Here is a 24,699-nt window from a genome sequence, read left to right as displayed (position 1 = left end):
AGCCAAGAAGAGAAAGCTCAGAAAGTGCATATGCAGCAGTAACAGAAAATCATTCCTCATTTGAAATAAGCAGGCAAATATGTGAACAGGGATATAGGTCGGTCTGAAATCATAGAAAAGAAAAAAACAGATCAAGGCTGGGGAAAGTGCAATATTTCCTTGAAGAATAATGTGCTAACTAAGCAAGAAACTGAAAGTCAGTAAAGGCTATTTGACACTTACGGGGAGCAAGCCTTTACTTTCTTGCCAGAACTACCATCGTGTGGGGCAGAGCCCAGGGGCATGGCAGGCTGCAGAGCGTGTGCCCCTAGAGGGCTGTGGAGAAGGCTGTCTGTGTAAGAAACGTCATCAGATTGCATAGTCACTGGCTACAGTGAGCTAAGGGTTGGATGTATAAATATTAAGAGCTAAAATGGCACAAGAAAACACCCAGTGCTGGGTATGAATCTTACAGTGCCTTTGTTAAAAATCCAAACATAGATAATTACCCTCTCTACTTTTATCTCCTTTTAATGTTGAAAAGCCTCTTCATGGAGACTTCTCTACAAATAAGGGAATTTATTTGGGTTTTTGTTTTGAAGTTGTTTTTTACCTTGGGTGTGGGGGTTTTTTGCCTCCCCCCCTTTTTTTTTTAATGAGAAAAGGGTGAATTCCAGACAGGAATTTTTTTATTACTACTTAAGCTTCTCAAAGGATATTATAAAGAAAGAAGAGCAAAGTGGATCAAACTTACAGAAAATAGATAATATTTTCCTTTAATGAAATAAGAGAAACAAGACGTCTGAGTTTCTAAGGGCCTAAGGGGAAAAGACCTTATGTCCTGAAGGGCTTAGGACATCATTTTGCTGAAAGTTTGTAAGAGGGTGTTTGTGTGCATATGAAGCCCCAAATGTAGTGATTAGCTAAGATACTGGTTACTGTTTATCCTGCTTTTGGCAGTCCCTGAGAATGGAGGTAGTTGTCTACATTTGTTCACTTTTCTTTTCAGCTAGTATACCCCAGATTAGAAGTCATCCATAAAAGGTGTGAAAAGTGGCGGGGGGGAGGGGAACAACAACAACCCAAAACTTTCTTTCAAAATGCCTGGAATAACTGGTGATGTCCCAGGATGCAGTATCAGTTCAGTAGAGATCTCAGTATTCCTTAAATATTGAAGAAAAAAGGCTATTTACTGTGTTTAGAAAAAGATGTCTCAACTGGTTTTGGCCAGATAATGATGACTTCCCAGCAGAACTGGACTTGGGTAGGAATAAGTTATTTCTGAAAAGAGCTTCACGAGAGGAAGAACGTCTTTGGGAAGAAATGGAACTGACCAATTAGGAAAATGTCAGCAATGCTTTTCCTTTGTGCAGGAACCAACCACCACTGCAGCTGCCTGCCTGCCTTGTGAGCATTTGCAGAATACTGTTCCATGGTTGGGGGAAGCTTGACAGTAGTCAAAGAATGCTGTAAAAAAGAGCACATTTATTTTAGTCTGTGTGAAGTGGAAGGAGGAACTACTTAGAATTGTGTAAAAATTATTTGTTTCATATTTATAACTTGGCAGCACAATGACCGATGAATTTGAAGTGTGAAACTCTGTTTTGAGAATGAGCTGGGGACTTCATTGCTGCAGGCTGAGAATTACTGTTTTGATAAACGTCAATACCTAATTCATGAATGAATATTTGCTGCTTGCTTCAGAGAAATTCTGGTTGCCTCTATAGGTTTAGGATTATGGACAGTTTATAGTTTTGTTTGTTTTTTCCATTGTTAGATGTTTGTTGTCATCTTTTTGATGAAGAGGTAGTTGCACATGTAGCTCCAGTTGCATTGCTTTGTATTGCTTTTAGAGTAAATTTTGAGCTAATGGAAAGAACCCAGACTCCTGGAAATAACAGTTCTACTTCACAGCCCCTGCCCCACCAAAGAAAGTTTAGTGTGCTTCTCAGCAAGACATAACTTTCTCTGCTGTCATCTGTATCTTGTATCTGTGTTTGGCTGGCAATACTGCTTTTGAAAAAGCAGTAGTTTACATATCTGTTTACATACCCATTTATGTACCTTATGTAAGGAGAACCTTGAATGTATAGAAGTCAACTATGGCAATTGTGGAAGCCCTCTCAACGGCCTCTGGGTCAAGATCAGAGGGGTAGTCTCCATGGAGAATCGCAGAGTAGGCATCTGCTACCCACCTCCAAACCAAGATGATAAGGCCAACGAAGCAATATTTGGGTCACTTAAGCAAGGTTTGCATCAACAGAACCTGTTTCTTATGGGTGACTTCAACTTCACAGACATTTGTTGGATGAACAATACAGCAGCTCACATGTCATCCATCAAGTTCCAGGAATGCACAGAGGACTGTTTCCTCATACAAATGTTAGATGTGCCAACCAGCAGTGAGGCACTACTGGACTTGCTACTTAAACCAAGAAAACCTGCTTTGTAATATCTTGGTTAGTGATAGCCTTGGCTGCAGTGATCACAATATTGTGGAGTTCGGGATCCTGCTGAGCATGCTGAAGGTTAGTACTAAGACAAAGGTTTTAGATTTTAGAAGAGCTCAGTTGGGAGGAATTCCGTGGGAAGCTCCCCTGGAGGATAAAGGAGCTAGTGAGTGCTGGAGTTTTGCAAAACACTCTCCTGGAAGCACAAAAACAGTTTATCCCCTTTAAAGGTAAGGGAAGTAGGCAGAGCAAGAGACCCCCTTGGCTTCTCTGCGAGCTTCTGAGTCTGCTCAAAACCAAAAGAGTACCAGAGATGGAAAAGCAAATGAAAACCCATTGAGAAGTACAAGGGCATTGCCAGGGTGTGCAGAGATGCAGTTAGAAAAGCCAAAGCTCAGCTCAAATTGAAATTGGCCAGAGATGTCAAAAACTGCAAGAAAGGATTCTTCAGGTACATAAAAAACAAGCAGAATCAGAAGGAAAATATTGGCCCACGGTTAAACAGGAGAGGTGAATTAGTCACCAACAGTGCTGAAAAGGCAGAGATTCTCTGCTGGTTTTGACTGAGAAGGGGTTAATTCTCCTCACCATTGGGGGTCGGCTACCTTTCCAGCTTCCAGCACTCTGCCACATGTGGGGGGCTGGGAGGGGCGGGGCCATGGCGGGGCCGGCTGACCCCGACCGGCCAATGGCAGGTTCATTCCATACCACGTCACACCATGACCAGTATATGGTGGGGGGGCAGTGGCAGCCCGGGAGCGGTACGGCGTCAGGTCGGCGGGCAGCGAGCGGCTGCGGTGCCTGCAGTTGGTTTCGGTGGTTCGTTCCCCTCCCCCTCCCTTCCCCTCCCCCGGGGCTTTGCGCCTCTTGTTCTCCTTTACATTGCATTTCTACTGTTGTTTCTTTTAATTTTAATTATTAAACTGTTCTTATCCCAACCCACGAGCGTTACCCTTCTGATTCTCTCCCCCATCTACCGGTGGGGGAGTGAGTGAGCGACTGTGTGGGGCTGAGCTGCCGGCTAAACCACGACAAGTTCTCAACACTTTCTTCACCTCTGTCTTTACCAGCACCATTGGGAACAAAAATCCAGGTTGATGCAAACACAGACCCATGGTCAGTGAAGGAAGAGTTGGTATGTGAACTATTACAGGAGCTTCACCCCTGCAAATCGATGGGCCCTGACGTTATCCACCCGAGGGTGTTGAGAGAGCTGGCTGATTGTTGCAAGGCCACTCTCCATAATCTTTGAGAAGTCACGGAGATCAGGGGACGTCCCAGAAGACTTGAAGAAGGCTAATGTCACTCCCATCTACAAGAAGGGCTTAAAGGAGGATCCAGGAAATTATAGGCACATCAATCTTACTTCAGTCCCTGGGACAGTTATGGAACAAATCTTCCTGGGGGCTGTCACAAGTCAAATGAAGAACATGATTTGGAAATGCCAGCACAGATTCACCAAGGGCAAATTGTGCTTGACAAACCTGATCGCCTTCTATGACAAAGTAACTTGCTTGGTTGATGTGGGACAAGCAGTGGGCATTGTCTGCCTGGATTTCTCCAAGGCTTTCAGTATGGTTTCCCACGGCCTCCTCCTAGAGAAATTGATGCGCTACGGTCTAGGGAAGTGGTCTGTGCAGTGGGTGGGGAACTGGCTGACTGGCCGCACCCAGAAGGTGGTAGTAAAAAGCTCCTTTTCAAACTGGCAACCTGTCACAAGTGGGGTCTGTCACAAATAAAACCTTGTGGATCCTGCCAACTACGCCAAATTGTTACAAATACAGACTTGTTACGCAGCTTTGGTTAGCAATATAAGATTGATTAATATTTTTGAGATAGATCACAGTATTACATTGTATAAATCTTAACAGCATCAGCCAATTTAAAACAACAATTTGATGGAATTTTTTACAGTCAACATAGTGACTTAAAGATTCAAGAATGGCACGGTTCACTCTACTTACATAAAAGAAGTGCATAAAGGAAAATTCAGCTATACTCAACTTAGAATGATTCACAGGGGATCATGGATGCAGGGGGTAAGGAGGACCCTCCCGTTCAGTCATGAGGTTCAGAATAGAACTCCTTGCTTTCTAAACTCCTTCCAGAGAGAAGTCTAGGTGCAGCTAGGTCCCATCTTAGTCTTGGAGTTGGTCAATGGTTTATGTGAATATATATGTATATGTAGTCAAATTGCACACACACACCCCGAGGTTAACCTGTGATTAAAATTTCCCTTTTTGTGAGTTTCATTAATTACTTTATTATGCTGGAATTTATCAACTCATGGCCACTGAACCTTGCAAAATTGTCAATGAGCGATCCTTCAACCCTCACAAAAACTACCCTGAGAGGCATCCCAGCCAATGGGGAGATACAGGGTCACACAACACACTGCAGTCCCAGAGAGCTCAAAGGGTCTCCCTTGGCATCCAAGTCGTTATGACCAAGATAACAGCAACACAGGGCTTATCCTCAGATCTCAGGGTGGTCCTGATGTACCATTCAGGCAGCAGATAGCCCAGGTGTGGACAGATTGCCTCACACCCGAATTGTTATGGCCAAGATGACAGCACAATAGAGTTTATCCTGGGATCTGGGGGTGGGCTGTACCACCGCAGGGTCCACCAGGGGTTGTACCCTGATGAAGTTTGCTGATGATACCAGACTGGGTGGGGAAGTGGAAGTGGACAGTTCAGAAGGGAGAGCCACCCTTCAGGAAGAACCGGCTAGGCTGGAAGAGTAGGTTAGTAAGGTCTTACACCTGGGAAAACAGTCCAGGAGTGCAGCCCAGGCTGGGATCTATCTGGCTGGAGACCAGCTCTGTGGAAAGGGACCCAGGGGTCCTGGTGGACAAGAAGTTCCATATGAGTGAACGGTGTGCTGCTGTGGCAAAGCAAGCCAACAGGGTGCTTAGTTGCATCAACAAGGGCATCACCGGCAGAGGTAAAGAAATCATTATTGCACTCTACTCAGTGCTTGTCAGGCCACACCTGGAGTACTGTGTTCAGTTTTGGTCCTCACTATGCAAAAAAGAAGTGGACAGGCTGGAGAAGGACCACAAACATGATCAATGTACTGCGAAGCCTGCCATATGGGGAAAGGCTGAGAGAACTGGGTTTGTTAAGCCTTCTTTTCTCAAGGCTGAGGGGACACCTTATCACCATGTAAGGGAGGCTACAAAGAAGACAAAGACACCCTTTTTATAAGGAGTCACATAGAAAAGATGAGGGTAATAGGTACACGTTGTTCCTGGGGAGATTCTGATTGGACACAAGAGGAAAATTTTTCACAGTGAGAACAACCAGCCATTGGAATAACGTCCCCAGGGAAATGGTGGATTCCCCAACATTGGACATTTTCAAGATTCAGCTGGACAGGGTGCTGGACCATCTTGACTAGGCTGTGCTTTTGCCAAGAAAGGTTGTACCAGATGATCCTTAAGGTCCCTTCCAACCTGGTCCTATGATTTATTTCCATGGCTTCTCTCTCCTTGATTGTCCATGACAGCAAATAGTGCTGTCACTGACAGCGGAGTTTGTCATCGAGGTATCTCTTCGCAAACTTGACACTGCAACATATTCCACCCAGCTACAGTGCTACTACCAGCAACAGCTGCCATGTTCTATGTTCAATTACAGCCTTTGGTACAAAAAACTCTGTGTCCCTGCAGCAAATTTCTGTCCCCAGGCTCTGCCTGGACTCTAGACCTGATTTACGTGTCTGAGACTCTCTAATAGAGTCACTCTGGGTATTTTTTAACCAGTAGCTATGGAATAGTAAAAGTCAGGTTGAAAAGTTAAGTGGACTACAGCTGATTACTGTAAAGGACAACATATACTCCAGCCATTGGTTAGGTAATTTTCAGAACGGAATTTAAATTGGTATTATTATTTTGATTGTTAGCATTAGGTTCTGCAGGTTTATGAACTACTCTGTGCTACAAAATGGAGACTGATGCACACTAAACTCTAATCCACTCATCCATCAAAAAGCTTCTGCTAAAGACCCATTTAATTTCCAAACAGAAGAATTCATTATCTCTCTCCAGATAAATTAATTTTTCTTAAGTGTTATTGTGTGCAATGAGCTATCAGAGAGCATTCTACAGCAAGCAAGCGAGAAAGCAGCTGTCTCTAGCATGCAGCGATGGCACTAATGAACAGAAATTTTCCATGGGCAATACAGAAGAACAAGGAATTATCTTTGTGGCACAAGAGAGTCAACCAATAGGGGTTTGATTCATTGTCCTGGCAGAGTTTTGCTGTGTAACCTACAGTGGGAGACACTGGTTTTCCAGCATAGATCTTTGTTTTCTGTCATAGACTATTTAGTGTAATTTGCATCAAGTTCATGCTTGAAAGCATGTTACCTAGTTGCGGGCAGTCTGGTGTCCCAGTGAGTTTGTCTCAACAGGATGCAAGTGACCTGTGTAGTCCCAGCCTTAGTGCTGTAGCCTGTCCTCATAGTGCTGGGCCCTCTGGAGGCAATGTTAGTTCTTTTAATTCAGACCTTCTGGTTGAAGTGGCCTGACACCAAATAAATCTGACTCTTCCAAAAACGCATATGGACTTGAATGTATGTTTCCTCATGAATTCTGGCAGCGCAGCACACTTCGGGGTGTGCCCTTAAAGCAAAATCAGAGAAAGTGAAATGTCCCTCTGGAATAGCTTTCTAATAGCCCCTCAAGCACTCCTGCCCTTCAAACTACCAACACAAAACTGAGGATGGTGTTTGAAATGATGAGACAAAAGCTTTCTGTGTCCCTGTCGTACAAACAGATGCCAGAATTGAAGTTTCTGATTATGCTGTTTAAAATATTTATTTTCTGTGAATGAGGTACAGGGGATAATTAGTTTAGTAAGGCTGACAGACAGTTGGCTGCTCTGTACAGTACTTTCCAGTGTAAAAATAAACTGCAGATGTTTGACACAGATTTGGCAGGATACTTAACATCGGGTTAGGGTTTGCAGATGTCATATGTTTTGTGAAAGCTAAATCTCTGTCTTAGGGGAAGGAGGGAAGAGGTACATGGCACCAGACACTGAGAAGCATGTCCTGTATGTGACTAATGCATCCTGACCTGTAGACACGCTGTCCTTTTTGATGTTTTTATTAAAAAACAAAACAAAACAAATAAGTGCTCTTAGTATTAGTGAACTGTTTCTGTGACGCAGTTTTGAGAACCGTCATTTGTTAATGGTAGGTGAAGGAGTTCAACAACTGCCAGATAATTTTCTTCATCTACTAGAAATGTCCCCATAAGAGGGGAATCTTGTATAGCACTTTACTATTTTAACTGCATAGAGCATTATTATCCTTCAGAGCAGCACCCAGGAAGTGGAGGTATGTTTGGGCATGAAAAATCAAGTTCTTGCTTCCACATTGGGCTTACCGAAGAGGATTTTTGATGACAAATTGGTCCAAATGTTTCACCTCTCTGAACTGTTTTAAATCCTCTCTAAAAGATGTGGCTGGCGCAGGGATCTATGTTGGGTGCTGTTCTGTTTAGTCTTTAAAGCAATAGCAGTAAGGCTGTCAGTGTTATACTTTGCAAGTCTTGAGAAATGGATGAGGTTGGCTAGTTTATCCAAACACAGTGCTTACAGCTGTGTTTCATTGGATGCACTTGATGGCAGATGCTTACATGACAGACCTGTTCGTTTTCACAGAGTAGTAACTGATTACATTTTCTCTTGGCTATGGTTCATAGCCAAGTTGCATTGTCCTGTGCATTGTTTCCTTATCTCAGCTGCTAAGTCAGTACTTCGGAAAGCAACTCTCCTGGGTTGCGTTTGGCTGGATTTTGGTGGTTTGTGGGGTTTTTTCTTCTTTGTGGGGGGGTGGTAGTGGTGTTCTGGGTTTTTGGAGTTTGTTTTTTTTTTCTTTTCAGGGCATGTGTATGTTGGGGAGAAATGAAGCAATGCTGATTTTTACTTGCTATTACTAATACAGAAGGTTTCTGTAGTTTTAGGATTCGATTCCAGGATTTTCTTCCCTTCTCCTCACTTCTTCCAGCCTGGCTTTATCATGCTGCTTAGTAGGAATTTGTAATTGTGCATAATGAGCACAGCAGGATAAGTAATATGCGGTTTGTTTTGCAAGTTGCAGAAGTTGGCTGTGCTCTAGAACATGTGGATCTCGGCCCTCTAGACCCAGCACAAATTTGAATGTGTAATATTTAAAAGTTAAAATAAAATGTGATTGGTTGATAGCTCAGTAATTTACATCTCTTGTGGTTTATTTGTCTAGGGAGACAGCAGCAGCTGGAAGCTGAGGACCAGTACGTGGAGGCTGATCAAGACCTTCACAAAAGGATGGAGCGTTCTGTGCAGCCACCTGCGGAAAGACCTGGGGAGAGGCGAATGGCAGAAATGAAGAAACTGTATGGTGCTGAAGCTGCCAAAATTCAGGCAATGGAGGCTGCCATGCAGCTTATCTTTGATAGAAACTGTGACAAAAAGCAGCCAAAATATTGGCCCATTATTCCCCTTAAGCTGTGAGTACCTGGACTGTACTCTGACCTGGCACAGAGCTGTAGGGATGGGTGCCTCAATCAGGTTGTGCTGCTGAAAGAACAAACTGCAAATTTTTATTTTGGTTGGGCTTTGGAGCAGAGGCTGGCATGGGCAGCGCATTTCTTTGCCCTGTGTTCCTTTTACACTGTCGTTCAGTGATGGTCACGGTCCATTCTACCTACATATAGTTGTCATATAGTAATAGGAGGGACAGTAATACCAAACCTGTCTAAAGTCATAGTTTCACTCATTTGATACCTGCCTGCCTTGACCATGCTTGCAATAAACATAACAATGTCTATACCCAGTGAACTGGAAAGACTTAAAGCGATGTGCAAAAGGAAAAGACTGTACAAACTGGCTGCTCTTCCCATTTACAAAATCGAGTAGGCCCATTTTTCTGTCTTATTTAATGTAGTAGCATTTGGATCCTGTTTAACACAGCACAGCTTGAAGTGTTATGTCTGCTAATCCTGGATTTTTTTGAGAACCAGGAGCCCACTGGCCAAGATACAACATATCAAATTACTGTAGCCCAGCCATTTGAATTCTTTTTCAAAGGTTTGTAATAAAGCAGGAAGTTTTTCTTCCAGAGTGATACTCTGGATTGTCTGGCAAGAATTCGACTCTAAAGCAAATTTATATAGAAAAATGTTTTGTTGAAGGGGGTGGGAGGAGTGGGGCGAGGCCTGATATGGTCCTGTTAGAGATCCATTTAGCAGAAAAGAAACTTAAGAGGACAAAGCACTCTTGGGGCCAGTGCCTATAGTGATTTTTGCCATTCTAATAAAAAGCATCTAATTGGTTTGAAGCTTTAAAGATGTACCCTTAGTCTGTCAAACTAATACATCTGTACGCTCCATATGGAGGTGTGGAAGCCAAGTAGCCCTGAGGACTACATTTATTTTAGGTGCAGCTTTCCAATGCCCACCTGCATATTGTACACACAAAGCTTAAACACAGGCAAGCTAGATGTGCTGCTGTGTGTACTCATCCATTTGCACAGGCTGTACAGCTCCGCTTCTGTCACTCTTTACTTTTGGTCAGTTGTGCTTGCACCACTAATAGCTGACCAGGCAGAGTGAGGCACACAAGTGGTCTGCATAAGAGGCAGAATTGGCCCCTCCATACTGGTGACTCCTTAGAAAATGGTACCCTGAACACTTTAAAGGACTTCTGTGAAGCACTGCTGCTACATATCATTGTGTGCAGAAGGGCTGTAGTTAGCATTAAGCAGCATTTCCATGCCAGGGCAAAGGAACTTTATGCTGTTTTAATTGTGACAAACATTCATGTGCTTTTCTGGCAACAGAGGGAAGGTCACATAAAATTCTAACTTCAGTTCATGCCCACTGTGTGTGGTGCATTGCTGTAGCATGTGGGGTTTGTAATATACACCAGCAGTTGCTGTGCCCTCTGCAGCAGCCAGCTGCACCAAAGCAAGCCTGAGGTGCAGTTTGGAATATCTTTGGTTCTACTAGTATTTACTGTGTTTTTTCAAAGCAGCATTTGTATTTCAGTTCCACCTCCTTCACTTTAGATGCGATGAGATGGAGTTAAATTGAACACTGAAATTAAAAGCCCCCAGTCTCCAAGACTTTACGACTGGTGTAATTAATCTCAAAAATTTGTGTGAGACAGGAGAGAAAAAAGGGTTATGAACAGTCCACATTTGTCTTCAATCTTGGTTTTGGCAGGTTTTGTCAGAAATTTGGTGGTTTGTTTGGGTTTCCTTTTGTTGACCAAATAAAGTCTCTTCGTAACACCTTGTAATTTATTTTTTTTTAATAAAGAAACCTCCATACTTCAGCACTCCAGTTCTCAGATGCTAAAGCTTTCTTTTAGCTGCTGTATTTTTTAAGGAAGGTTGAACTTAGAACAAGGACAGTTTTAGCATATTGAGAAGCACAAAGAGCGTTGACAGGACTTACACAGGAATATCAGTCAACACCACACACGCATGGTATGGTACAAAATGAATAGGAAAGCTGTTGCAAACGCTGGGGGAAAACCCTGTCCCAGATTAATGTTCATAGATCTCTCTGTTCCTTTCTGAAATGTTTCCAGTGTGGTGATGGTGTCTCCCCTCTGCAGTTCAGTACAGAAGAAAGAAAGGATGGGTAGGACTGGGCTGTTCTTATTTTTCAATGCAATTCCCAGTTCTTGCGGTGGTTGTTTCTGCATCTAGCTGGTTCTGCTAGCAGAAGCAGAAATTCTGATCTCCAAAAGTATTTGGAGAGAACTCATACAGGACAAACATTGAATTCCTTTCCTACTTCAGATAAAACATAGAAAAAATTCCCTTGCCTTTGGTTCTTTTAACTATTTCTAAGAGGGCTTAATATGCTTCATGAGGTTGGAAGTAGGGAGAACTGGGTGAAATGTTCCCTAGGAACTATGTATTAAGGCCTGAATACCTAAGAATTAGAGTTGCTTCAAATAATCTCTTTACTGCTATTGAATTTCAGGGAATGGGCTGTTGCTGGTGGTTGGCCAGGTGTCCCATTTTGCTGGTAGTTCAGTGGAACTTAGAGATTTTTGTGTTGTGGTTCTTTTACTCCATCTCCAGTGGCATTTTACATTTCTATGATATATCTCACATAAAAACGTGATCATGGAAGCAGTGCAATTGCAACTCAAAAATGCCTGTTCAGTCAGAATGTCTGTAACATTCACCTTTCTTGCACGAAGGCATTATGCTGCAATCCTCAGTCATGGCACCATGTACACCTTCCCCCCCCGCCCCCAATACAATGTTATGCCTGTGATGCTGCGGACTCGATTCTTCCTTGTCCCGAATGTTGCACCATCGCGTTCAGTTATGCCAACAGCTTCTACAGTCCTGCCCAAAGGGAATTCTTCACTTGGTGGTGGTGCTGTTTCTCATGAGCTTTTCCCAGCTCCAGTAGAAGGAATTACACCTTGAAGTCACAAGTACAAGTTGTCATACAAACAATTAGTCTTAATTTCAGAAACCGATTTCCTTATCTGCTACATGCAAAAATGCAAACCAGCCTCATCTTCAGCAGAAGAGTTTTTGATTGGTTGAAGATTCTTCGAAGATTGGAGAAAAATAGTAATAGGTCTTTTGTATTGAAAACATTCTTAAAAGAAATTTAAAAAAGCCTTGTGGCACAGTATGCCAGAAATGAAGCGATGACCTCTATGTTTCCTACTGAAAGAAAAACTGCTTACTCTTATGCATTGGTGACATTGTCAAGAACGCTTGTCCTTTTAGAATTATTTCCCCATAAAGCAGCTAACGGTTTAGTATGCCTGTGCATACAGGCAAACTGAGATGAAACAGTTTTGATGAGCATAACTTTTAATCAACCTTACTGGCAAGTATTCATCCTCTCTGATGGCAGTGGCTAGCTGCAAACATCTCATACTTAGAAGAAGCTTTAATAAAAAGCAACTTAAATTTCCATAACAGCCTTTGTGAAGGATAAACACATATATGATCCATATGGATTTGTTCACTCGTGTCTTTTTTCTTTGCAAAGGCTTCTCTCTTAGTCATGATATGAAATATTTTTCAACTATTTGCATCTTTAGCTATTGTTGTGTTAGTAGGGGTCCAGCTCTTTGAATAGAAGTTGAGAAAAGCAAGACACTTGGATTCAGCTGCTTAAATTTGGATTTTCAAATATGATTTTTGGCATGCTGGGCTGAATATTTTGGCTGAAAGAATTACAGAGGGTCTAAGACTATTGCCCAAAATGTGAAATACAGTCTGTCAAAAGGAAACATTCAGGGCCCTGTCTTCCTTTTGGTTTCTTAAAATGCTAAGTTACTGGGGAATATACTATTTGATAAATTATATGTTCATGCTGTGGCAAGATTCTGTCTTCATGTTTGCGTACTAATTCATCAATCATCTGCCCTGTCTAACCTGCGTTGTTGTATCCTGTGGTCCTGCCTGGGTAATCCAAAGGAAAGAAATTCTCATAGGCTTTCTTCTAGGTAGAATAGCAGCCTGTGAGGGAGTCTCAGCCGCTCCTGAAGGGTGGTTTCAGCTGGAGTATGAAGTTCAAGGCCTCACTTCCCTTCATATATTCCTACACAGCTGGAATTGCTGAGCTGGTACGCAGGGGCATGTGCAGTGGAGCTCTGGGTAGATGACAGACCGTGACATTGCTATTGGGGTAGTCTCTTGGAGACCTGGCTGTTGTAGCGGAAGAATTGCTTGGACTCAGTCCATTCTTTGAAGTAGGCGAGCACACACGCATCAGCCTCAACTATCAATTTCAGCAGGGCAGGAGCAGTGCAGCAGTCTCGCTTGACCAAAAGTGGAGAAAGACTTTCTCGCCGTGAGCTTTGAGTGTGTGATCGAGATTCTCTGTGGATGGATTCTATTACTTACACAGTCACAGAAGGATTTTTTTCCCCTTTAATCATGAATCATTTTCTTCTAAGAAAGCGAGCAAACAGACTAAGTGAGAACATACATAGTTATTGAAAAGAAAATACTTTTCAGCCTAATGATGCCAATACCACTGCTGGTTTCCTAATCTATACTGAGATCTTTTGCCTACAAAGCCTTTTGAAAAGCCAAAATACACAAAACTGCTATCCCCCTGACTCTTGTTTACAGCTGTCCCAAAGAAGTACCTTTGTGGGGAGGAAGGGGTGAGAAAAGTGGAAGGGATTGGTAGGGATTTTTTCCAAAAGATTTCAGAGTGGTCCTCCTTAATTTTTTAGACTTTGTTTTAAATAAAAGCAACAGTTTATCAAAATCTGGGTTCAATAAAGACATGAGGCAGAAGTCTCTCAGGGGCTGTCTTAGGTATGTCCCTAAGCTGCACCTTACTGGAAGCTGGGAGGGGATAACAAAACATTGGTATATTCATGGACTTGTATTGTCCTCCAGACAGCTGCCATTGGGTGATGGCACAGGAAGCCAACTAGACCTCTGATCTGTTTGTAGCAATTTTTAGAATCTTTCCACGTGCTTATACTGAAGGCCAAGACTGAAATATCAGTCCTGAGGTTCAGCTTTTGGTTATTCTGTGCATCCTTTTTCCTAGGTACGGAAATCACCCCCATGGCTCAACTCCACCAAAGTTCGCTGCCATCAGGGTCTGCCAGCAGCTCTGAATTGTGTGGTCACGCCCTAGCTGTAACTCAAAATGGGTCGAGTTGGAACAGCCCTACTGCTAAGCTGTTTAATGTAACCCAGTTAATTTGTAGCAAAAAGGATTCAGGGAACCACTCCCTTGCGCAATTGGATGAGCAGATATATGAAGGTGGCAAACTCTGCATGCGTAAGCATTCATAAGGTAACGTTGCCACTGCTAGAAGAGAACGTGTATGTTTTCATAGTACACAGAGCCTTCAAGGATTTTTCCTGCTTTGGTATAAAAACAATCCCTTTGCATTTCTTTCATCAGGCATGTTAGCTAGCTTTCACTATTGTGAAACATCTGAAAAAGCATGTGCTTGTTTTCTTTGCTGAACATAGAAGATAATACTCCTTTGGGGCAAGCCCATGGAAGGGTTTATACCAAGATTTCTAATTATTTTCTTCATTGCTACTTTCTGTGTAAAAGTTAGTGTCTGAGTTTGCAGATTTGCAGACACTGTGCCAAGAAGCACACTTGCAAAATTCAGGTTCGTACCCTTTGCTCTGGTGTGAGCCATAGTAGGAATCAGAGACCCAAAATCCAGTCAGCCCTTTTGGTCTAGCCCTATACAAGCATCCAGCAAGAAACAGTCAGTGCCTTGTATTTCGTTAATGTTGATTCTCACGTAGCCAAGTCTTAGTCCCATCCTTTGCATTGGACAGGAAAAGATCTCCTGGGTCATCATGTCTAGTTTTTGCCACCTCCGGCAACCACATCGTCTGATCCGTTTCAGAAGCTAATTAGGCTCCACTTCAAAACAAATCCCATTTCCTGTCACTACCACTTCTGCTAGTTAAGACTACATGGCTCGCTTCCTACTTGCAAAGCATAATAAAATACCAAGACTGCCGCAAATATAACTTGTCCTTTGTCACAGAGCTCCAAAAATCAAAACACAGGTACAGATTAAGTATCTTGGGGGGGGGTGGGGGGTGTATTAATTATGGTACTGTAATATCCTCCTCCTGCACAGACGGAGTCACTGCTCTGACAGCAATAAATGCTTTAAGTATGTTTTTACTTAAGAAATAATTCATCAAAGGCCACACTTCTGGTCTGTAGTGTGGTCCATGAAGTGGTTGAGTAATAACTGAAGGCTCCCATCCCACTATCCTCCTTTCATGCAGAGTGGTGAGGTTGAGCTAAATCTTCAGCCAGTTATGCTGCAATGTACTCAAAACACAAAAGTTTGATGAGTTGCTCCAAACAGAATCATCCTTACGTGACTGCAGAATATAAATATGAAATGGACTGTAAACCAAAAGCAATCAAAAAAATCATAGGCATTACATAATTATTACACCTGGGAAGATAGTAATATTCATGACTCTCTAAAAATTTTCTATATATCTGTTGATGAATGTAGGATTTTCAGTAGTGCCAGATCACCCTGCGCTACAGACAAGAAAGCATTTGTTATACTGAGTCTTCCTGAGCACAACATGAGATTTTCGTTTGTACTGCCCTCCCCTAGAGCTGTGTCTCAGCAGTGCCACGGCTGGTTTGTGGTCCTGTTCTGGTGTCACCACCCTGGGTGTTCCGGGGGCACGCATGAAGTCCTTCCTCGGCACCTCCTCTGAGAAGCCCTGCAGCTGAGCAGCACTCACGGTGGCTGTTTTTATCGTCGTGTATCAGTTCTCTGCTCTTTGTTACGTTACCTTTTTTTGCTGGCAGTTGAACTCCAAACATGCAAGCCGCTCCGCCCATTTTGAGGCTTGCGCTTACTCTGAAAGCCATGATGCTGAGTGCGTGGTGTGTGTGACGTGACTGGGTGCCATGGCAACAGGCCATGATATCACAAATGCCAGATGATGAATTTGGTTCAGGAGCACACCAGAAAGAACAGCTGAACTGTGCTAGAGAAAGCTCTAACTCCAGAACTGTTCTCCTCTACCAGCAAAGAAAATCCAGCAAATGACAAACTAAATGCTCAGTGCTCCCTCCTTTACTTGTTCTGTTGAGCAGATCCCTCTTCAGGTCATCCACAGCTCCAGTGTGAGAGCATAAACACGTACATCCAGAGTGCAAAAGTGCTTCTACAGAGTACTTCTAAAAAGATTAATTATTTGCCCTTCACAAGTGCGTTTTACTGTGCAGATCTAGTCTAGGAAGATGTCCTGTACTCTTCCTGTCAACGGTAGTTAAATCTTGTTTGGAAGGGGAAGAAGAGCTGCCTTACTGTAGTCTCTTCCCTTCAATCACTCTTTTAGTCTAGCAGTGTTACTTGCATTATTCAAGTCTAGCAAAATGAAATCTGTTTCTACAGCATGGCTATGGCTAAAGCTATTTTTGTGGTAAATACATTGGTGATAATTAACTGCATTAGTGGCTTGTGTCGCATTGTGGAAACTGCCATTCCAGGCATAGGCTGCAGCGCCATAGTCCCCATCAGCGTAACAGAATTGTTCACTTCAGTCCAAGAAGATACCACATCCTACTGGAATAAAACATACCAACAGTTTATATTGTTGAAACTTTAAAATACTCTATGAAAAACCAGTAATTGAACAATTTTGTTTAGCTAGTTTAACTTCCTTCATGCCAGGCTTTAGAAGCATGAAATGATGTAAAACCACTATAATGCCAGAAAACATACAAGAGAATCTCAAGTATAATGCAGATTTTTTTTTTTCTAATGGGGTGCCCACAATCAAAATTGTGAGGAAAAAGTGTCAAAACAAATTGTATTGTGTTTGTTGATTTTCCAATATTATTTTCATTTCCTGGTTTCCAGAAATAAAACTTGATAATTTTTTTATACTTCTTAACGAAGCAACCTTTAAATTATTGAACGGCTTAGCAGTCACACTTTGCAGGGCTTGAAATAACATCTGAATGCATACTGAGTGTAGGAAGGACGCCTACACTGCCTCTCCCATTGCTGCCATCCCCACGAAGCTACCTGGGATTAAATGGATATGCACTGTGATGCTTTTTTATGACAATGTCCATCATACTTTATAGATCTCCAAGGATCCGCCTGGATGCGTTCCTGTGCCCCCTGCTCTAGGTGTGCCTGCTCAAGCAGGGGGGTTGGACAAGATGATCTCCAGAGGTCCCTTCCAACCCCTGCCATTCTGTGATTCTGTGATTCTGTGATCTAGTTTCTAGGGTTTTTCCTACCTTGGTCGTTTTCGGTCCACTTATGCTCTCTTCTTCCTCCAGCATCTTCATTTTCACAACGGCTCCTACCTAGCTTGTATCCCTCCATCCCAACACATGCTCTTCGGCAGCCTGATTCAGCTCTCTCATCTTGCAGCTCCTACACTCCTGTCCACCTCCCACATGTAGGGTATGAAATGTTGCCCAAACGCTCAGTAGCCAGCAAAGCAAAGGAAAGACTAATCTAGACGACCAGAAAAAGGTCAGTGACTCAGGCACCATAAACGCTGAAAGCAGAAAGTGCCAAGACCCTTCCCAAGACCTGTCAGTGGCTGAGAGAAGATCACTCTCTCCTCTTTTCCTAATTAAACCACAAAACTTCCTCACTGCTCTGCAAGGGAAGGGTGTCACTGCTAGTTCACCTCTCCCCACTCCAGGTAGACTCCAGTCAATCACCCTGAGTAAATATCCCCACTTGGTTTAACTACTGATCTAAGCCTTTCTAAAGTCGCGGTGCAGTGAAACCACCATGATCCTGTTGAGCACCGGGGGAAGCTTTTGTAATACTTTTCCTTAGTGGGAGGAACAGTTACTGGATCAGAGCCTGGACTTCACGATCCATCCATTTAATTTATAGTGTGTCTCAACGGTACATCTCTGTCAACTCCATCTCGCCAATGGCAAGGCGTAACTGTAACTTGGGAGCTCAGCCATATGAAAGGCCAACTGGGCAACCATGATCTACTCCCACCCAGCAGATGAGGATGTTGCTAGGGCAGTTTCTCAATTTAAGAATGATTTTATCTCTTTTTCTCTCTTCTCCGTCCTCTTTGCCAGCTGGCATCCTGTTTTCTACTTTTCCAGCGGGCATTGCTTCATCTCAGCATGATCCTTCAGAGGGGGAGCAGTAGCCTATTTAGAGATTAAAACACATAGAGATTTACTGGCTGGAACCCCAGAGAACAACCTAGCAAGAGGCTGATGAGGGCACTTAGCCAGATCATCTCCAAAACACTCCTGTTAAAAGAACCTGATATTCATGTTAAGTAAACATCAAATATGCAAAACCCAGCACATGTAACATACAGATAATAGCATAAAGTAATGGGCCCTATCTCCAAATAAATAATAGCACTCTCACAACCACAGGCAGTTCCAGCATTTTGTGTTCACTTTCAATGTCCTCTGAATGGGTCATATCTATAATACAACAAGACTCCCACAGGCTCCAGCAGGACTAGGATTTAGTGTTAAACCCTGGCTAAAATGAGGAGGAGAAATTTCTCTTGCACACCAACAGGCAAAAACCCTAGAATACATGTGATCCAGGAAGTGATTATAGAAAGGCGTTTATAATTTCATTTGCATATAAAATAATAACAACAGGAACGGAACCTAAATTATCCCTATATTCAGAAACCCTGGCTGTTCAGGATTGGCTACCCATTATTCTCCTGTCATATAAAGCAATTCATTCTGCAGCTGCATTTCTCTCTTACAAATCCAATTCAATCAAGAGAACCGAAACATCGTTAGCAAACCCACTGATTTATCCACCAGTAAAGTGCTGATACAGGCTTCTGTTCCTGCTGCTAATAAATTCTCTACATAGCAGTGTTTGCTCTGCTTAGGGATCTCCCATTATTCTAATGGCTACAGGTTTCTAACTTTACTGCTGGAATTTTTAAGCCTGAAAATCTGTAATAGTGGGGTCCAAAGCCTGGGGGAATCATAGGAAAGAAAGGAGGACACAAGCCCAGAACCTGCACCCAGTTGCTACACAGATGCGGCTACATGGAACTGCAGGTGAAGCAGCAGCTGGTGCCTTGAAAACTGCTGTAATAAGACGTTTTGTTTTCTTTTCTGAAATACTGTCTCCTGGTTTGCTCATCACGTCCTCTCGCTGTTTCCCTCAGTGGGCTTGCCTCCAGAGCCTTGCCTCCCTCTCTGTACCTTTCCCTGGCTCCTGCTTGGTTTGTTGCCTTAATGGCCAGCCTGTCGGGCCCATTTACCTCTGCTGCCGCCTCTCTTCTCCTGCAGAAATGCAGCAGCTCTGAAAACCCCTGCCCGGTGTTGTCTCCTGTTCCTCTTGCACATCATCTACCACCAGGGCTCCGGGCGGTCACCTCCGAGCTCATCACAGCATCACCCCATGGCTGCTGTCACATGCGTGAGCCCTTACGCACTATTTCAAGGCCTGGGCACACACTTCTGTGTCCTTTGCAAGGGAGACTCCAAACAGAGAAGGCCCAAGGGCTTCTCCCTTTGCCTTTTGGGAGTACTTTCACAAGCCGCAGTTTATGTAACTTCTTTAATGGTCCTGGGTCACTTTGTCTGCCAGGTTCATGTGATGTTTGGTTTGCCTGCAGCCCTTTCATCTTTTAAACACAAAGAAGTTATTTCCTTGGAATATGTGAGGCCAGAATTAACGTTCTGGGCTATCTGGCAGCTAAGAAACACTCAAGTTTGGCCTGAACTTAATTTAAAAAAACCCATAAAGTACAAAAAGTAAGAATCCAAATCCACCTGTGTCAGTAGCCTATGTTTAATACAGCTTTTAATAAAAAGTTTTATTACATTCCTCTCTTTGAATGATATTGTTTTTCTACTTGCTGAACATGATATCCGAGATAGCAAGAATCAGGTAACGAGAGTCTTAAAAAAAGAAAAAAGAGATCTTTATTTTAAAAATACAGGCTCTCCAATCTGTCTTATGTATGCTATAAATGAAAGATAAAAATATTACTAATGTAAGATACTTGACACTTTCACTTTTTTACTTTTTCATCTCTCCTAATTGGAGAATGAATCTATATGGATGACTAGTGTGTTCTGCTTTTGTATTTTGAATCATACGCTCATTCATTTGCAAAAATTCAGTCTCTGGACTTAAAAAAAAGAAGGAAAATACTTATGTTTAGAATAGCTGCTTGGAATTTTTTTTTTAAATGTTTATGGGTCTAGGGAATGAGATATTAAACTGTTTATCCAAAATCAAGACTTAATATCATCTCGTTGTTACTTTTTAAGTTCCTCAGTTTCATTCTCATTCTGGTTGGACTTTCCTGGAGGGCTCTTACTCATCTGACCAGAGTGGCTTGTGCTTTTGTATTTCTGAATGTCATATTTCGTACAGGTCTAACGTGTTTGGCTTTCTGTGAAGCCAGAAGGAGACGAAGTGTGTTTCCATGATGCCAGCAGACCTGAAGCCACACCTTCGTTCCAGAACCACACGTCACAGAGCTGATGGAGGACGTTGTGTCTTACCCCCACTTCTGTCACCTACCAGTGAAGAACCTGCAGGGTTGCACCAGCCACCGTAGCTCCCACAGCGCAGGACACCCATCCTCTGCAGCCTGTTTGCAGGATGTTGCTGCCGAGCGAGTGACACCGCTGCCGAGTTACTGAGTCACTCCCATCTTCTCTCCAGCACATTACATTTTTTGCCACAAACCACAACTCTTGAGTATAGCCATTTGCTAGAACTGGACTGTGCAAAGCATAAAGAACAGTACAGAAGCAATAAAACGTAGTGTGTGCAGAGGCTAAAAACCCCAATGCAAACCCCAAACCAGCATTTTGAAATGTATATTTGTAGAAAACTAAAGCGGAGTAGCCCAATATGAGAGAATTTAACTCAGCTTTATGATACACTTTCAGTCTTAGGCACCACTGATGTTTACAGAACAGAATTTAAATCCTCTGTAGTAAGTTACAATCTTGACAGAGGCAAAAAAATGAGAACTAAAATGAAATCAGCTGGCTGTTACTCAGTCTCCACTGCCCAGCTGGATCAGGAAAAGTGTTAAAATGAGTCCTGCAATTTTCCTTCCCAACTCTTTCGAGTCTGATTTTCAGTTTGCAAAAAAAAGGCACCTGAGAATGTTCTTAAACACTCTCTGTGCCTCCCATCAAAGGAGTTTTCTACTTTGGAAAAAGAGAGTGAGCCTTGTCTCAAAATGTACTTTTGCCAGGAATTCTGTTCTGATTAGGCTGCCTTGGAGCACTTTCTTGGGTGGGTGCCATACTGAAGTTATTGGATGGCAGCCATGTGTTCAACACTCCTAAAATAAAGTCTATTCCCCTAATTTGCAACTCAACATAAAACTTAGGTTAAGTCTATTGATACCACTGGTGGGTGGGGCTAACATACATATGTATGCAATTATTTTCAGGATATTGCAATGAGTACAGAAGTTGCTGTGAAGCTGAATACTAATGTTCCTTGGGTATGCATTTTGCCCCCGTCTGGTTTCTTCGTTTGTAAATTATTCCACATTCAAATCTCCCCACTGGTACTAATGAAAATGTTGGATAATCCATACATTTGAGTCAGCTCCGCCTAAAGACGCTCGGTTGGCCTCTCCAGCCCACACAATCCTACCCCACAGCAGCAATATAGCAAAGCACTTTAGTAAATGTTTATATCCAAGCTTGCTAGACTGAACCCGAGTCTGACCAAACTCAATCGCATTTTTGAGCCTAAATGTTTTAGAATGGGGCATGTGGACGAATGCCTTCACCAGGATCGTTTTATGTGACTTGCATAGCAGAAGGTAAGACTTTTCTCTCCCTCACTTCAAGAAAGGGTTGGTCAGCATTTCTCATTCACATTTCACAGATCCATCAAGAAGGATGAAATGAGGTGGGCTGCACATGGAAGGAAAGGTCATACCACCTTGCATTTTTTTCTGTATAACAGGCATCCGTTTTCAGAGATGTTAGTTTACCCTTTCACTCACAAGCTTTCCACCCTGTATAATGATTTATGACACCATCCACGCTCTTTCAGACATCGCATTATCTCCTACAACGTTCCCTACCAGGTGTGGGTTACCTACATGGCATGCAGAGAGACAAAGGCACAGAAGCAAGTGCAGGTATCCAGAATAAAAACTAATACCATTCTCTTCCCTCTGGTCTCTCCCCAGAGCCAGATCTTTCATGGACACCTACACAATAAAGTGCAAAATGCTGTGCCTAGGGTATGGTCCCGCATGTAGACCTAAGTGAAAGGTGGTTCTTTAGTTGCCAGAGGTCCTAATCGAAACATTAATCCTTAATTTTCAATGACATGTTCTAATTATTTTTATTGTACCTTTAAAATCACGAAGGGACGTTGGTTGTTCCGCAAGTAACTTGGGGTACATGAAACAGAGATGAGTCTATCTTTTATAAACACTGAAGATGTATCTAGTACTCCGTAATTAACACCAAAATGGTAATCACTAATTTTCAGATAAAATTAACTATGGTTCATTGGGAAAAATTATGCATTCTGTTGAATATATAATTATGTCTATTCTAAAGCAATCACTGCTCATATTTACATATTGAGAAACGGTTGCTGGAAATATGACCTGCTTGATAATAAGAAACAGTTTTGATTTTGAAGAATATTTATTCCTTACACTGTTGCACCTGAATGTTAAATTCCAGGAGGACTATCTACACGCTGGATAAACTATATCAAATTACTTCTCATTTTTTACCTTTTCCTTTCTCTCTTTTCCGCCAGCCTAACCCATACCAATGATCTGAACAATTTTGTTCAGCATTTTGCTGGATGAACTTTGCAAACAGCTCTCTGCAGTCAGCATTAAGAAGGGGTTTTGGTAGCAGCAGTTGAAGTCTAAAGTGGATCAGCTTCACATAAAAGGTACAAACGACACAGGAGAGCATGAGTCATTCCCCTTAATCTACACCAAGATGCTGAGTTCAAAACACAAAAAGGTCACCTCTTCTTTGCCCGCAGATGACAGCATAAAGTGATCCAATTGTCATCTTATTTCTCTTTAACATCCGTGGCCTCTGTAATGCCACTTTGAACAAAAGATCACATGGGAGAGAAAAAACCCAGCATGCCTTGACTGTAGGTGGAATCACAGAAGCTCAAGACAGAGAGGATTGATGAGCCCCCTTAAGAAAAGCCACAGAAAACACTCACTACAACTAAGATCAGATTTTATCACTTCTGATTCCCTTAAATCTAAAATACACTCATGTTATCATTCAAAAGGAGGCTGGTTTATGAGTCCCTGATTTTATAAGGTTTTGGAGATTTGCAGGATTTTTGCAAAATCAAGCATAGGAGCAGCACCCTGAACACTCACTGTAATCCTCTGGACATGACTCTGGCAATGACTGCTGCCCACTGGCACTGCCTGTGTAGTTGGAAGAAGTAATATTTATGATTAACAATCAGCTTCAGTATTAGCAGAGGAAGCCATGGGAGGGGGGCTCACATGCAGCCGACGGTAGGACATGGTGTGAGCTGAGAAGCCACCAAAGCAGGCATCCCACTAGAACATTTTTTAATTAAACCACTGTCTTTAATGCAACTACATGTTTAGTCAAAGCTAAAACATTAAGTGGAAACATACTGCCTTTGATTCTGTTTTTAACTGGGAAGGTTTCCATATCTAGGGCAATCTGTCTAGTTAGACAGCGTGAGGAAAGACATGGAGTAGTAGGAGTGGAAAACAGAGACAAGCAAACCGGTAGCAGCAGCTACCATGCTGTTCCGTCCACAAAGAAAAAAGGGATTTGTTTGAGAGCTAGGATGTTCTCCACTGAAGTGGGGGAACAGATGGAGCCTGGTAAATTAAAACAAAAAAAAAAAAAAAGAAGAATTATATGCAACCAGCTCTCACTTGCTCTTGAAGTCTGTTTCACCACTGATTGCTGGAAAGACCCCTCAGCACAAGAAGGGCATGGACCTGTTGGAGCGGGTCCAGAGGAGGGCCACAAAAATGATCTGAGGGCTGGAGTACCTCCCCTGTGAGGACAGGCTGAGAGAGTTGGGGTTGTTCAGCCTGAAGAAGAGAAGGCTGCGGGGGGACCTTATTGCGGCCTTTCAGTACTTAAAGGGGGACTATAGGAAAGATGGGGGCAACCTCTTTAGCAAGGCCTGTTGTGACAGGACAAGGGGTAATGGTTTTAAACTAAAGGAGGGTAGCTTTATACTGGATAGACAGAAAAAGTTTTTTACTATGAGATTGGTGAAACACTGGAACAGGTTGCCCAGAGAGGTGGTAGATGCCCCATCCCTGGAAACATTCAAGGTAGGTTGGATGGGGCTCTGAGCAACCTGATCTAGTTGATCTGCAGGGGGGTTGGACTAGATGACCTCTAAAGGTCCCTTCCAACCCAAACCATTTTATGATTCTATGATTCTATGAAATACGGTAAAATACAGTATTTCAGACTGATACCATGCCCTCAGTCACAACTGACTAGACTGTCCCTTTCCATCTTACCTCTCCTTGACTGATCTTGAGATTGAAGTTAAATTTTCTTCTGCAAATCAGATGTCCTCTTTAAAACATCTCCAGAGAAGAACACACTGCTCCAGACTAGGCTAGAAGATACAATAAGCATATGGCTACAGGCAGTGAAGGTGTTTCTTGAAATACCTGGTGTCATCACACTAGTATTAGGGTAACACTACATATAGAGAAATGTTTGCAGGTTGTTACCCAAGCTATGGAAAAGGTTTCAAGCACCCAGTGTAGACACTGAATT

At 42.7% G+C, this 24,699-nt stretch overlaps 1 protein-coding gene and 1 long non-coding RNA gene across 3 annotated transcripts in view; both read left to right on the top strand.

Annotated features, from left to right (window-relative positions):
* GEMIN8 (gem nuclear organelle associated protein 8) overlaps window positions 1-10,712 on the top strand; it is a 34,678-nt gene extending 23,966 nt beyond the window's left edge. For both annotated transcript variants that reach the window (XM_075095584.1, XM_075095577.1), the window contains exon 5: window positions 8,682-10,712. In XM_075095584.1, the coding sequence (XP_074951685.1) occupies window positions 8,682-8,932 (251 nt within the window). In that variant the 3' untranslated portion in view covers window positions 8,933-10,712. The remainder of the gene's footprint in view (window positions 1-8,681) is intronic.
* Window positions 1-24,699, top strand: part of LOC142058512 (uncharacterized) — a 287,316-nt gene that overhangs the window by 61,043 nt on the left and 201,574 nt on the right. The window lies entirely within an intron of this gene.

This window comes from Phalacrocorax aristotelis, chromosome 1 (genome assembly GCF_949628215.1).
Source record: "Phalacrocorax aristotelis chromosome 1, bGulAri2.1, whole genome shotgun sequence".
NCBI classification, from domain to species: Eukaryota; Metazoa; Chordata; class Aves; order Suliformes; family Phalacrocoracidae; genus Phalacrocorax; species Phalacrocorax aristotelis.
Note: the sequence above shows the minus strand (reverse complement) of the source record. Positions and strands in the feature narration are given on the sequence as shown.